Source organism: Chelmon rostratus, chromosome 17 (genome assembly GCF_017976325.1).
Source record: "Chelmon rostratus isolate fCheRos1 chromosome 17, fCheRos1.pri, whole genome shotgun sequence".
In the NCBI taxonomy this organism is placed as follows: Eukaryota; Metazoa; Chordata; class Actinopteri; order Chaetodontiformes; family Chaetodontidae; genus Chelmon; species Chelmon rostratus.
In genome coordinates this window covers 871,752-887,500 of record NC_055674.1, presented here as the reverse complement: position 1 = coordinate 887,500, position 15,749 = coordinate 871,752, and the positions used below count along the sequence as shown (strand labels likewise).

The following is a 15,749-nucleotide window of genomic DNA, read 5'->3' as shown; positions in this document are numbered from 1 at the left end:
ATGTTGGTCTTGATTTGGGACTCGTGGTCTTGATGTTGGTCTTGATTTGGGACTCGCTGGTCTTGATGTTGGTCTTGATGTTGGTCTTGATTTGGGACTTGTGGTCTTGATGTTGGTCTTGATGTTGGTCTTGATTTGGGACTCGTGGTCTTGATGTTGGTCTTGATTTGGGACTCGCTGGTCTTGATGTTGGTCTTGATTTGGGACTCGTGGTCTTGATGTTGGTCTTGATTTGGGACTCGCTGGTCTTGATGTTGGTCTTGATGTTGGTCTTGATTTGGGACTCGTGGTCTTGATGTTGGTCTTGATTTGGGACTCGCTGGTCTTGATGTTGGTCTTGATGTTGGTCTTGATTTGGGACTCGTGGTCTTGATGTTGGTCTTGATTTGGGACTCGCTGGTCTTGATGTTGGTCTTGATGTTGGTCTTGATTTGGGACTCGCTGGTCTTGATGTTGGCCTTGATGTTGGTCTTGATTTGGGACTCGCTGGTCTTGATGTTGGTCTTGATGTTGGTCTTGATTTGGGACTCGTGGTCTTGATGTTGGTCTTGATTTGGGACTCGTGGTCTTGATGTTGGTCTTGATTTGGGACTCGTGGTCTTGATGTTGGTCTTGATTTGGGACTTGCTGGTCTTGATGTTGGTCTTGATGTTGGTCTTGATGTTGGTCTTGATTTGGGACTCGCTGGTCTTGATGTTGGTCTTGATCTTGGTCTTGATTTGGGACTTGTGGTCTTGATGTTGGTCTTGATTTGGGACTCGTGGTCTTGATGTTGGTCTTGATTTGGGACTCGCTGGTCTTGATGTTGGTCTTGATTTGGGACTCGTGGTCTTGATGTTGGTCTTGATTTGGGACTCGCTGGTCTTGATGTTGGTCTTGATGTTGGTCTTGATTTGGGACTCGTGGTCTTGATGTTGGTCTTGATTTGGGACTCGCTGGTCTTGATGTTGGTCTTGATGTTGGTCTTGATTTGGGACTTGTGGTCTTGATGTTGGTCTTGATGTTGGTCTTGATTTGGGACTCGTGGTCTTGATGTTGGTCTTGATTTGGGACTCGCTGGTCTTGATGTTGGTCTTGATTTGGGACTCGTGGTCTTGATGTTGGTCTTGATTTGGGACTCACTGGTCTTGATGTTGGTCTTGATGTTGGTCTTGATTTGGGACTCGTGGTCTTGATGTTGGTCTTGATTTGGGACTCGCTGGTCTTGATGTTGGTCTTGATGTTGGTCTTGATTTGGGACTCGTGGTCTTGATGTTGGTCTTGATTTGGGACTCGCTGGTCTTGATGTTGGCCTTGATGTTGGTCTTGATTTGGGACTCGCTGGTCTTGATGTTGGTCTTGATGTTGGTCTTGATTTGGGACTCGTGGTCTTGATGTTGGTCTTGATTTGGGACTCGTGGTCTTGATGTTGGTCTTGATTTGGGACTTGCTGGTCTTGATGTTGGTCTTGATGTTGGTCTTGATGTTGGTCTTGATTTGGGACTCGCTGGTCTTGATGTTGGTCTTGATCTTGGTCTTGATTTGGGACTTGTGGTCTTGATGTTGGTCTTGATTTGGGACTCGTGGTCTTGATGTTGGTCTTGATTTGGGACTCGTGGTCTTGATGTTGGTCTTGATTTGGGACTCGTGGACTTGATGTTGGTCTTGGCTCACATGGTTTGAATTTGACAACAGAAGGCTGCTGCTTTTGTCTTTCGAGGTAAAAACTTTAACACATACTCATCTCCTTTGTTTGTCATCTGCTTCTTTTTGGAACCAAAAACTGAGTTTCCATGGCAACAGGCCTCCTCCAGGTGCTACAAAGCGGCGACATCACCTGTCGTGTGCTGTCCCTGGTGTTTGGTCTTTGTGCTCGTTGGCCGGCGGCTGATTCCTTCACTCGTCTTCAGGGTCCAATTAGACACTTCTGAAGATTAGCTTGGATTTGCGCGACGCGGGCGGAGCTAAGCTCCTCGCTGGTTTGCTGTGTTGTTTCACCTGGCGTGAGCTCATTAGCCGCCTGCCTTCGCCTCAGCTGTCGTACAGGTGTTGTAACAAAGACGGAGGCGGAGGTGTTTTCGGCAAATTGACCTCGGCGTGGTGACAAACAGGAGCTTTACTTAATGACTCACCTTCGGTGTTTCCTCTGTGTGTGCGGCTGATCTGAGAGCAGCCGGCTGTACGACACAGACCTGAAAACAAACAGCGGCTCAGTCTGACGGAGTGCTCGCTGCTTCCTGCTGATTGGAGGACAGCTTTGGTCAAAAGGGATTAAAAGCAGTTTGCCTGACTAGAAATGGATTAAAGTCATTAATGCTTCTCCTTCAGTCTAATCTGTAAATGTCTCATTATTTTTAGCAGCTATGATTGGATGCCAGCGCTCACCAGCAGCCTACACTGTATTTGTAATCACCACGACCATCTGCTGTTACTGCTCAGTGTGTATCATGAGCTCTGGTGACTGGAAGAAGAACCCAGGCGTCCGTCTCACCTGCTTTTTCAAACTGCTGCACATCACAGAGCTTCACGATTCATGACTGCAGGTCAAAGTTCAGTCCAAGTGAACTTGTGGACCAGATCCACCCACAACAGGAAGTGAAAATGTCTCCGCTTCATTGAAATGAATGAGGACTTTCAGTCAGTTGTAGCTGTAAACTAAATTAAATAACATGTGATCGAATACACACCTGAAGCCTTGCAGCTGTGACTTGCTGGAGTTCATGAAACTAAGCGACAAAACACGTCAGTTGTCATAGTGATGTGGGAGGAGCTACTCTTTCCAGGTGTGTTGTTCCTCATAGCGAATTACACTTTCAAACTTTTCTTTTAATGATCTCCTCAGAGAAACAGAGTTTTTATCATTTCACCTTCTGAGAAATCATTTCACTTGGCTTTAATTACTACATTACCCATGAGCCTCAGCTGCCAGCGCTGCGGAGAGAGATTTAAAATGCTTTTGTCACTGCAGTGAATGAAACACGTTGCCATAGTTTCCAAAATTCATCCAACGTTGACCCAGAATCTGAAAGTGAAGCAGGCAGCAAAGCTCTGTGATTGGATGTGTGTCACTGCAATGCACCTTGGGAGTTGTAGTTAACTTCTCTGAGTCAGTTTTCTAACACTGTGAGACATTTAGACACTCAATGAAAAGAAGAATGACGTCATTAAAGTCACAAGACCTTTGTTGTCTTTCATTCATCAGAAATCATTAGTTGATTTATACTTTCATCAGTAATCTGAATCTGTAAAGTAACTAGTAACTGTCACATAAATGAGGTGGAGTAAAAAGTAAAAAGTAGAAGTCTAAAGTTGCATAAAATGAAAATAGCATGTATATAGTGCAGTATGTGTGCAGAGCTGTCTGCAGACACTGGTTTCAGTCTGTGGAAAGCATCAAACAGGAAGCAGGTTTCAGATCAGCTGTCAGCCGAACCGGCGCTCTGACCTCTGAGACCTCAAACGCCTCACGCTGATGGAACCGGCCGTCCGTCAGCCGCTCACCTGAACACCAACCTGCAGCCCGATGACCTTTCCTGCAGCAGGGGAGGGTTTTATCTGGGCCCGGACCGACGCCTCGTTATATTTGAGCCGCGGAGGTCGACTTTGTAAATGTTGCTAAGCTGAAATCTCGTCCATGCAGGGTTCGTCTGCAAAGTGCTTTCCTTCCAATCAAAGGTGGGCGGGAGAGAATCCTGCCAAGCTGTGCTGACTCCCACTAGAAGCCATCGATCGGCTCATTTTCTGACCTGTTTTCTTTCTTTAGCTGCAGTTTTATTGTGAAGGGCGGTGAGAGGGGGCGCTGTGGAGCCGAACGCCAGCTGAACTCAAAACAAACAACTCGTTTCCTGTTCAAAGTGAAGCTTTGGAAGCGGAGTGAAAGGTCGGAGTGTGAGGACGCAGGAGGAGGTCGGGCCGGCCGCTCTTTCGGTAATGAGGAGTGGTGAGGAAGAGGAAGAGGAGGAGGAAGAGTGAGACTAATAGAGACTGGAAACCTCAGCACAGGGGGAGGAGGGTGAGGGAAAGATGGAGGATTACATTATCGATCCTCTCGCCCTCCGCTGGGGGACAATTTAGGGGGGGACGTTTTAATGAAGACTTTTGCAGACTGTGGACGAGGTGTGTGTCCTCGCTCCAGTGGCGGAATGTAACTAAGTACATTTACTCGAGTACTGTACTTAAGTACACATCCTGTGCTTCACTGGACTAAACCCATCTGTCCCCGCCCCCTACAATCTATCCCCCTGCTCTCCTCAAACTGTTGGCAGTACATTTTTCTCATGGCAAAATTTTAGAGTTCTTTTGTGGCAAAATCTATTTTTCATTTATACATTTTTTATAGTTCTTGTATAAAACGTACATATATATATATATATATACTATATACTCAGCTTCTATTGTGTATTTTTCTGTTCTGTTGTTACTCTCACTGCTATTGCTGCTGCCTGTGACACTCAGACTTCTCTGTGAGGTCTTATCTTATCTTATCTTATCTTATCTTATCTTATCTTAATTTATCTTGATTGTGCTTTACTTGAGTTCTTTCTTTTCATACTTTCTTCTTCTACTGTAAAACATTTCAGAGGGAGACGTTGTACTTCTGTACTCCACAACTTTAGTTACTTTATAATTTTAACTTCATAATATTTGTACACACAAAATATATGAAAAGTTTATAAAACCAAACGATCGATCGATTAATGGAGGAAATAATCAGCTGATTGATCCAGAATGAAAAGAATCATTAGTTCAAATGAAGCTCAACCAGCTCCAACAGTAAAATCCTGCTTTGACATGAACGACTGAGTCACAGTAATCTGATGAGATCAGAGAGAACAGGAGAACAGCTGAACAGGAGAACAGATAGAACAGGAGAACAGGAGAACAGTCACAGGGACGTTTTACTGCACTCAATACTTTTACTGTAATACTGTACTTTACATACTTTTACTGAAGTAACATTTTCACTGTGTTTGTACAGTGCGTATTGGTTCTTTCACTGCAGTAAAAGTAATCTGAGTACTTCCTCCACTGCTGCCTTTTGCTCACACGATGTGTTTGTGGGAGTTTTTTAGGATCAAATTAAATTTCCAGCTCATCAGCAGAAACCAGGATCAAAGTTGGACTCAAAGAGTCGACTCCCACCAGCTGAAGCTGGGGGCAGATATGATGATCCAGCCATGGCCGCTCCTCTCGGCCTCTCGGCTCGACGGTTCACTCAAAACTCAGAAGCTTCTAATAATTGTGAGAGAAATGTGGTGAAATCTTCAGTGAGGAGCAGATTGTCTCTGTGACTGCTGCTACAAACCACCCACTCAGGAGCTGTGGACACGCCGGCCGAGCGGCGTTTTAAATAAAGTTACAGCCTTTGAACTCTTTTTTACTTTGTTTTCACACCTTTTATTTACAGGCTTTTCACGTGTCACTTATTGTTATTTTCAGCGTAAATGCTGCTCAGAAATCACGTTATAAACAGTCTGCCACTGTTTGAAAGTGTTTCCATGGCACCAGGTTTTCAACACTGTAAATCTGAACGGACATGAGAACCATGTGGACACAATGAAGCTGAGTGACATCGTCCACAGGAAGCTTGTCTTCAGTCTGGAAGCTTCTCCTGCAGAATGTGGGTTCGGTGTCCATGACGTCCCGTGACGGAAGGGACATGTTTTCAATCTGAAGTGTGTGAAGCGCAGCTGACAGCATCAGAGACAGTCGTGTCAAACAGATGAACACAAAGCTGTGACGTTAAAGATGTTTCATCGTTTTATGTTTGGAACGTTCGGAGCTACGTGGCCACAGTAATGAAAGCTTTTAACTCCAGAATTTAAGGAGTTTGTTCTGCCATCGGTGGTTCTGAAGGTCCAAGACATGAGACTGCAGTTTTCCGTCCACATTCTGAAATTAATTAGCACAATAAGTCAATTTGATCTTCCTGTTAGAGCGAACGGAGTTCATAATCAGTCCTGGATATTAGCTGCATGCTAATGTTAGCATCTTTGGTTTTAGAGGGATTCTGGCATGGACTGCAATGGACAAGTGGACATTATGAACCGACAGTTGATCCAGTAGTTAATTCAGTCTGGACCAAAGTGTTGAACAGGCAGACGGAGACATCGAGTCAAACTGTGGCTGAAGAGCTTGTCTGTCATTGGCTGCTTTAGAACCACCTCAGACCAAACCGATCAGAATGAACCAGTTCAGCTGAACTAATGTGACGATTCTGTCCACAGTGGGAGAACGAGCAGCTGCACAGCCTGGAGGAGAGAGGTCGCCTCCTCCTCTCGCTGCAGTTTCTGCCTCCGCTCGGTCTGGACGAGGACACAGAGGGAGGAGGTGAAGGACGTCGCAGCGGGGGTCTCTGCGTGGGCGTGAGGCGCTGCGCCCACCTGGCAGCCATGGATGTCAACGGATTCTCTGACCCCTACGTCAAAATGTAAGAACTCTTAACTCACTGTGAGCATTGACATTGGCTGTTCCCACAGTTTCGTCTCACAGGTTGTTCCCACAGTTAAGTCTCACAGGTTGTTCCCACAGGTTGTTCCCACAGGTTGTTCCCACAGTTAAGTCTCACAGGTTGTTCCCACAGGTTGTTCCCACAGTTTAGTCTCACAGGTTGTTCCCACAGTTTAGTCTCACAGGTTGTTCCCACAGTTTGGTCTCACAGGTTGTTCCCACAGGTTGTTCCCACAGTTTAGTCTCACAGGTTGTTCCCACACTTTGGTCTCACAGGTTGTTCCCACAGGTTGTTCCCACAGTTTAGTCTCACAGGTTGTTCCCACAGTTTGGTCTCACAGGTTGTTCCCACAGTTTGGTCTCACAGGTTGTTCCCACAGTTTAGTCTCACAGGTTGTTCCCACACTTTGGTCTCACAGGTTGTTCCCACAGGTTGTTCCCACAGTTTAGTCTCACAGGTTGTTCCCACAGTTTAGTCTCACAGGTTGTTCCCACACTTTGGTCTCACAGGTTGTTCCCACAGGTTGTTCCCACAGTTTAGTCTCACAGGTTGTTCCCACAGTTTGGTCTCACAGGTTGTTCCCACAGTTTAGTCTCACAGGTTGTTCCCACAGTTTAGTCTCACAGGTTGTTCCCACAGTTTGGTCTCACAGTTTAGTCTCACAGGTTGTTCCCACAGTTTGGTCTCGCAGGTTGTTCCCGCAGTTTAGTCTCACAGGTTGTTCCCACAGGTTGGTCTCACAGGTTGTTCTTGTCTGGACAAAGTGTTGCCTCAGAGTCCACATTAAACTCCTCACATGTTGTTTTTCTTACATTAGATGTGAGGACCAGCCAGCTGTGGAAGACCTTTCGCTCAGTGTTCATGGTCTTCTCAGGAGGCCAGTCTGATGATGAATGTGTTTAAAACATAAGACTTCAATCCTGTTGGAAGATAAACGTTGATGTTTAGACTGTGGGTTTTCTTTGCCACATTTATCTGAATGTAAAGTGTTTGTAGCTTAGAGACACAGACTGAGGACGTCACGTCAAAAACAACATTAAATCAAGAATACGAATCATTGGATGAAGAGCACAGATTCATTCTCGCTCCTCCCGGGCTCAGCACCTTTTCTTTCTCATGCTGGTTTCCTGCTTACATGTTTATCTGGATGAATTCCAGTCCGACCAGGAAAAGAGTTCAGATTTGTGGACTTAAGTTCAAACTTAGCTTCATGCTAACGTCCCTGTTCACTAAGTGGAGTTTTATCATCACATATTCAAACAGGTTGCAGCTCACTAACTAGTTCTTACGCAGAGATTTGTTCTTACTAAATATTTAATAGCTTCTCCCTGCCAGGTGTAACTGTTACTGTCAGTTAAATGAATGAGCTAACTGACAGAGCTAATTGTTAGCATGCTAACATCTGACCCTTCAGCCTGAGGAGTAAAAGAGGTTTTTGTTGGCGTACCTGATGGCACTGCTGTCTGATGAGGACGTAAACTGAGACTTTAAATTAGATTTCACAGAAAAACACAACAATCCTCAATGACTGGAACGGTCTTCAGTTTTAATGGTGCGACTCCATTTAGTAAACCGCTGGTTTGAAACCAGCTGCTCGTTACTGAGAGCTCAGACTTGCAGCTCCGTCCTGATTGGCTGAACATCTACTCGGATGTTATTGGTCGTTCTTCATCTCGAATTCAAACCTGATCCACCGAAAACTGTGAAAAGAGTAAATCTTGTTTGGTGAGAGAATAAAGAAGAGCAGAGTCAGCAGTAACGGCTCAGCCATTAAACTCTGTCCAGCTGCTGTGAAGATAATAACCTCCTCATCCTCATCACAGCGTCGATGCCAAACCTGAACTCCTCCTCGTGTTGAATGAAACCGACCTTCGGCGCTGAGTCAGATAAAAGCTGGAGTTTTGCATCTTATTATGTTGCTAATCAACGACGCGGTTGTTGTCAAAGCAGCAGCAGATGTGTCACAGCTGGAGGGATAATCAGCGAGGAAAGGAGGCAGTGTGAGCAGCCTTCGCTCCGTCAGGAGGAAACACTCGCTCGAGGATTTGAGGCTCTTTGTTTGTCAGTGAGAGGATCACATAAATCCCCTCAGATTAATCTCTCGGGCCTTGTAGGGGGCCCGGGTGATTCTTCATTTATTCATTCGTCAGAGATAAAGACCTGTGCCTGCAGAGCTGGCCCCCCCTCACATGAACCCACAGCATGTAGGTGTAGCCTGTAGAGTGTGTGTGTGTGTGTGTGTGTGAGCGAGTGTGTGTGTGAGCGAGTGTGTGAGTGTGTGTGTGTGTGTGTGTGTGTGAGCGAGTGTGTGTGAGCGAGTGTGTGTGTGAGCGAGCGTGTGTGTGTGTGTGTGTGAGCGTGTGTGTGTGTGTGTGTGTGTGTGTGAGCTCATTCACATTACTGCAGCTAACTGACAGGGAACATTTTACTGCTACATCAGTACTTTTACTTTTTTATGATTCAACACAGGACTTTTATTTGTGGTGGAGTATTCTTACAGTGTGGTATTAGTACTTTTACTGAAGTGACGTCTCTGAATACTTCTTCCACTGCTGAACATCTTGTCTTTGCTGACCCGCAGTGGTTTAACTCACCTTGCTGCAGTGATGTACAGGTGTACTCCAGTGCGCTGTGACATCACTGGTGGGTGTGGCCAGAGGTGCTTCTCAGCCTGCTGTCGTCTTTAATCAAGCTGATGTTTCCTCTTTTCTGCCTCTGCTGTCAGATACCTGAAGCCCGACATCGAGAAGAAGTCCAAGCACAAAACAGCGGTGATGAAGAAGACCCTCAACCCTGAATTCAACGAGGTGAGAACCCCCAGCTGCTCGCCCTCAGGCTGCCAGAGCAGGTCCACCACCAACCCTGAGCTCCACACCAGATCCACATCAGATCCTCATCAGATCCACACCAGATCCTCATCAGATCCACATCAGATCCACACCAGATCTACATCAGATCCTCAACAGATCCACACCAGATCCACATCAGATCCATATCAGATCCACACCAGATCCTCATCAGATCCACATCAGATCCACATCAGATCCACACCAGATCCACATCAGATCCTCATCAGATCCACACCAGATCCTCATCAGATCCACATCAGATCCACACCAGATCTACATCAGATCCTCAACAGATCCACACCAGATCCACATCAGATCCATATCAGATCCACACCAGATCCTCATCAGATCCACATCAGATCCACACCAGATCCACACCAGATCCACAACAGATCTTCAACAGATCCACACCAGATCTACATCAGATCCTCAACAGATCCACACCAGATCCACATCAGATCCATATCAGATCCACACCAGATCCTCATCAGATCCACATCAGATCCACATCAGATCCTCAACAGATCCACACCAGATCTACATCAGATCCTCAACAGATCCACACCAGATCTTCAACAGATCCACACCAGATCTACATCAGATCCTCAACAGATCCACACCAGATCTACATCAGATCCATATCAGATCTTCAACAGATCCACACCAGATCTACATCAGATCCACACCAGATCCACATCAGATCCTCAACAGATCCACACCAGATCTACATCAGATCCTCATCAGACCCATACCAGATTCGCATCAGATCCACACCAGATCCACATCAGATCCACACCAGATCCACATCAGATCAACACAGGATACACACAGGATCCACATCAGATCCACATCAATCCACATCAGACCCACATCAGACCCACATCAGATCCACATCAGATCCATATCAGATCCACATCAGATCAGAAGATTTTCAGTTTTCTCGACTAAATCTTCCTCTAAACAGGAAAACAGCCTTCAATATTATTTTGTCCTTTTTGTGTCTATTCAGTGATTTCACACCAAAGAGCAGCTTTATAAGAAATGAAATAATTAAGAGAAAATGTGTCGGCGGTTTCAGGTTTCCTCCGGATCATGTTACTCACGCTTTAATTTAGAGACTGAGACACAGACAGGAAGTTACCTGAGGGAAGCAGAAGCTAATGTGATCCAGTTCAAAGACTTCCTGCACGAAGCCTTTGACACAAAGCTAACGTCAGACTGCGTCTACTGACACAAACACATGAAAAAGCTCATGACATGTCCAGACTCAGACCAACAACATGTTGGTCTGTCTCTCACACTGTCTGACTTCCTGTCTCTACACAGAACTGCTAACAGTTAGCATCCACCGCTGCTTTGAGTCATGAGGAAAAACATAGATAATCACCAGACTTCTACTTCAATATCCTCCAAATAAAACCGAGACAACACAGCATGACGCAGGCCGTCAGCAGCCAGTGCAGTTTCTTGTTTCTAACGTGGACCTCGTAGACCTGGGTTCTGAATTTAAATCTGGATCCCTGCATGCGTGTGTGATCACTGCAGGAGTTCTTCTATGAGATCTCCCTGTCGGAGCTGACCAACAAGACGCTGGAGGTGACGGTGTGGGACTACGACCTGGGACGCTCCAACGACTTCATAGGTGAGACGCCGACGGCTCCTTCCTCGGTCCACAAACCGCTTTTTGTCAGATCACCTGAGGAAGCGAGCGGAACACGTCTGACAGGATCATCCTCCGGTTCAGCTGTGAGAAAATGTCGCACATGTAAATATTAATGAATGTAACACAAGCTGCTCGTTAGCGTCGGCAGAACTGTTTATTTCATTAATGCAATATTATCACTCGTGCCATCTGTTCTACGGGCCGGCTCCGTTTCCTCCTCTGGTTTTGATAATTAGGCTGTTTCCTACATTATTACATATTATAAATATGGAAGCACAGAGCGAGACAGCTTAATAACACCACAACAAACAAGCAGGACATCAAACATCGCTCCGGGCAGCAGCTTAAAGGACAGACGTTAAGGGGTCCCTTCATGTCCTCTGAAATTTAAAAGAAGCAGAAAGCAAAAAGGAGTGTCTCCAGAGGGACAACAAATGTCCTCATGTGATGTCACTCGAGTCAGTGTTGGTTAGGGTTGAGGAGTTCAGGTGGGATGATCAATAGGTGGAGGACTCTTTAAGAAGATTCATCCATTCATGAGACAGAGAAGCAACTGATGTCAAAAACACTGCTGTGTGTGTGTGCGTGTGTGCGTGCGTGTGTGTGTGCGTGTTTATGTGTGTGTGCGTGAGTGTGTGTATGTGTGTGTGTGCATGCGTGTGTGTGTTGGTGTGCATGCGTGTGTGTGTGTGTGTGTGTGCGTGTGTGTGTGTGCCTGTGTGTGTGTGTGTGTGCGTGTTTATGTGTGTGTGTGTGTATGTGTGTGTGTGTGTGTGTGCGTGTGCCTGTGTGTGCGTGTGTGTGTGGGTGTGTGCCTGTGTGTGCGTGTGTGTGTGCATGCGTGTTTATGTGTATGTGTGTGTGCGTGTGCATGTGTGTGTGTGTGTTGGTGTGCATGCGTGTGTGTGTGCGTGCGTGTGTGTGCACGTGTGTGTGTGTGCGTGTGCATGTGTGTGTGTGTGCGTGTGTGTGCACGTGTGCATGTGCATGCGTGTGTGTGTGTGTGCATGTGTGTGCATGCGTGTGTGTGTGTATGCGCGTGTGTGTGCGTGTGTGTGTGCACGTGTGCATGTGCGTGTGTGCGTGTGCGCGTGTGTGTGTGTGTGCATGTGTGTGTGTGTGCCTGTGCACGTGTGTGTGTGTGAGCTCTTACTCTGATTATCTCCAAATGGCTGCAGGTGATTTCTTTAAATCCTTTTGAATTCAAAGGTAAAGGTTACTCCTGCAGTGTGATTAGAAAGTGATGAAAGCAGCGAGTGATCACATGACATGAAATGACGCAGGAGGTCAGACTTACACTGTGACTTCCTGTCAGGTGGCGTCTGCCTGAGCTGTCACTCCCAGGGCGACGCCCTCCGTCACTGGATGGACTGCCTGAAGAACAAGGGCCGGAGGGTGGAGCGGTGGCACGTCCTGACCAACGAGCTGCCGCGGACCCTCAGCCACGACTAAACCCCCGCAGCTCGCTCGGCGTGCAGACGGCGGCTGTCGGGGATCACACGGTTACATCATCCTCTGGTTACTTTTCGGGACGACTGGAGCAACTTCACCACGGGAGCACAAACCGAGAGGGAAAATGTAAAATAATACGAGCCGCCATGATGGTTGGAGAGCAGGGCGGAGCCGGAGCAGCATGGTGGCGTGCCTTCATTAATGATCATCCAGAGGAAGTTTGTTGGCTCCATCAGCACCGTCAACATCCCACCTGCCCCGAGCCCCCGGTGACATCCCCAGCAGGGTTAGACCGACTCCGACCGATGAGGGACTGAACTGGACCCGCGGCTGACCTTGAACTGCATGTTTGTGTCTGCTCGGGCAGACATGTTTGTTTTCTATCACACGTCCTGCAACCAATGTAAATGTTACGTTGTTGGTGTCACGACGCCGCCCGTCTGCATGTTTACCTCGCCGACAGACGACTCCCCCTCGGTCAGACCTCGGTGTGTCACAGAGTTCAGCATCTGCTCTGTTCACAGCAGCACTCGGAGGTGGTTCACTTACTGCTGATCCATCTGGATGAAGAGATTAAACTCCCTCCACGATGAAGGTGACAGCCGGAAACGACTCGTCTCTTTGCTGTTTTGGTGCGGCCGAGTACAAATACCATGTTCGTACTTCTCGTGTTTGTTCTGGTGTCGTTTCTGGCTGCCTGGATGGAACATTTCTTCAGCCAGATTGTCGGATTCTGAGTTTTTGAGGACTCAGATGGTGCCAAGTTTCATAAACCCTGTAAATGATTTATCTTTCAGAAAATCAGATCTGATCTCTGTGACGACACAAACCACATCTTTTCATTTTAAATGTGCTTGCATGCAGTGGTGGAATGTAACTAAGTACATTTACTCAAGTACTTGACGCAAGTACAAATTTATGGTACTTGCGTCTTTTCAGGCCACTTAAAATACTTAAAAAAAACATGGTGGATGATGATGAAGATGTTTTGGTACAGATTAAATGAGCCAACACTTTATACAAGTACAGCTGAAACGATTAGTCAATTAATCAATTATTTGATTGACAAAAAATTAATTCGCAACTATTTTGACCTTTTAATTATTCTAATCATGAGCTGAAGGCGTCACTTTGGCCTCATCGTCACCACATTTCTCACTATTTTCACAATGTTTCCAAACCGAACGATCGATCGATTAATGGAGGAAATAATCAGCTGATTGATCCAGAATGAAAAGAATCATTAGTTCAAATGAAGCTCAACCAGCTCCAACAGTAAAATCCTGCTTTGACATGAACGACTGAGTGACAGTAATCTGATGAGATCAGAGAGAACAGGAGAACAGGAGAACAGTCACAGGGACGTTTTACTGCACTCAATACTTTTACTTTAATAGCTGAAGTACATTTTACTGATTATACTTACGTACTTTTACATTGTTAATGCAGGACTTGTAATTGTAACAGAGTATTTTCACACTGTGGTATTAGTACTCAAGTAAAGGATCTGAATACTTCACCACTGCTTGCATGACGCAGTAACATCACCGCTCTAAACAGGAGTCTCAGACTTAGAACTGAAACCAGCATTAGCTTCCTAGCTCATGTCCATTCTCATCAGCTTATTCTTATCTGCCTTATTAGCGCAGCCACAGTGAAGTACAGTACTGTCAAAGCACGGTGTGCTAGATTTACATTCAGAACGTAAGAACCAAGCATGGACATCTTGTCTCGCACCTATGAGCTCACCAAGTGAACATCTGTGAAACACAGCTAATGTTTGCTAGCTAGAGAGCTAATCAGCTGTAGCAAACAGCTTCAAATGTCGAGATGGTGTTCTTATTGTTCAACACTTCTGCTAACAAAATGCTACCAGAGCAAGTCTGCGCCTGGTAGCTGCACGGACTTCAACATCGAATTCAAATCCAAAACAGATCCACGTTTCAGCCTTCGTAAGATGTTTGCAGTCACGTGACATTAAATTCAGATGGAGGGCTGGAGGCGAAAAGCACAATGGAGGAAAGTTCTTACTGTGAAATTATTCAGACGGCGTTCTACTCTGGAAACCAAATGAAAGCATACAAAGGTCTGGAGGTGTACAGCTTTTTTATTCGCGGTTCTTGATGCCAAGGTGCTCCGGGACGACTGTCATGTAGTTTTTGTGAGGCTGAGTAGTTTCTATTGTCCTGTGGATTAACCGGGCAACAAAGGCTGACGATTACATCATGGTTGGTTGCTAGATTAACCACTCGCAAAGGTCCGGTGACACACGGCTAAAGACGTGGATCACTGCAAAACGAGACAGGGTACATTATTCACGTTCACCTGCCTTCTGTGAAACTGAATAATAACTTCCGGTACTCAATGAAAACTCCTCCTGGTTTCTTGGTTTGATCAGTTTGAGCTCTGAAAACAACATGAAACATAAGCGTTGTGTGGAGGAACATGACGTCATGTGCAAACATCCTATTTCTGATCACCTTTTATTGGCCAAGATGACAAAACACAGCAGTTTTATCAGGCAACATGATGGCTGGGTGGGTTCATGGCTTAATCTGGCAACACTGACAGCTGCAGAAAAGTAGTCATGAAAAGCTGCAGGAGGTGTAATTTTATTCATTCCTGCAACTTTTCCACCTTGTTTGATTTCTTTGTATGAAGTATTTCAAAGGTAGTGAAATGTTCCAGGGATTCATCTGTTGGAGTAGATGGAGGGTCAGCTGGTCCTCAAAGGTGCTAACAGTGACGGTATAATTTCCACTGATTTAAATACTGTTTCACAGGATTCTCCATGCTAACAAATATCCTCATATAGCCCAACTCGCTGAGCTACTGTTGCTTCATCTGTCACTCCTGCTGCTCTTTCAGTTCACAACCACGGCAGACCATTAAAATTCACATTCATATTTGAAACTTAATTCAGCTTTCATTTCTAGCCAGCGACCACCTTTTATCAGCTAAATTGACAACTGTCACTAGCAGATTTACCAGCTGTCGCTAGCTAGCTTAAGTGAACCTTAGCTCCATGTCTTTGACTTTGTGTTTCCAGCAGACGCCTTTTAAAACATCACTCTTGCAAGATATTGGACTTGATGGCTGATGATGACTAGATCCCAAGTCATGATATTATGCTAACAGATTGAAGCTAAAGCTAACAGTTCCCATGGTAAAAAGTCATGGCCAGCTGATGATCCATTGTTCTGGTATCAGATGGTCACCTGCTGTATAGTTTTATGGTACCGTAAAGATAAATCTAGACTGACTCAGACTCAGACTGACCTCGTAGCTGATTAGCCTACACAACTGTTCATGTCACATATTTTCAAAGCTTGTATTCACGTTTAGGGTGAGGCTA

General features: G+C 45.8%; 1 protein-coding gene across 1 annotated transcript in view; it reads left to right on the top strand.

Moving 5' to 3' along the window:
• doc2a (double C2-like domains, alpha) overlaps positions 1-12,394 on the top strand; it is a 37,860-nt gene extending 25,466 nt beyond the window's left edge. Inside the window, exons 7-10 of the mRNA XM_041956863.1 lie at positions 6,207-6,409; positions 9,156-9,237; positions 10,825-10,921; positions 12,258-12,394. Coding sequence (XP_041812797.1) covers positions 6,207-6,409; positions 9,156-9,237; positions 10,825-10,921; positions 12,258-12,394 — 519 coding nt within the window. The remainder of the gene's footprint in view (positions 1-6,206; positions 6,410-9,155; positions 9,238-10,824; positions 10,922-12,257) is intronic.
• Positions 12,395-15,749: the final 3,355 nt, after the last annotated feature.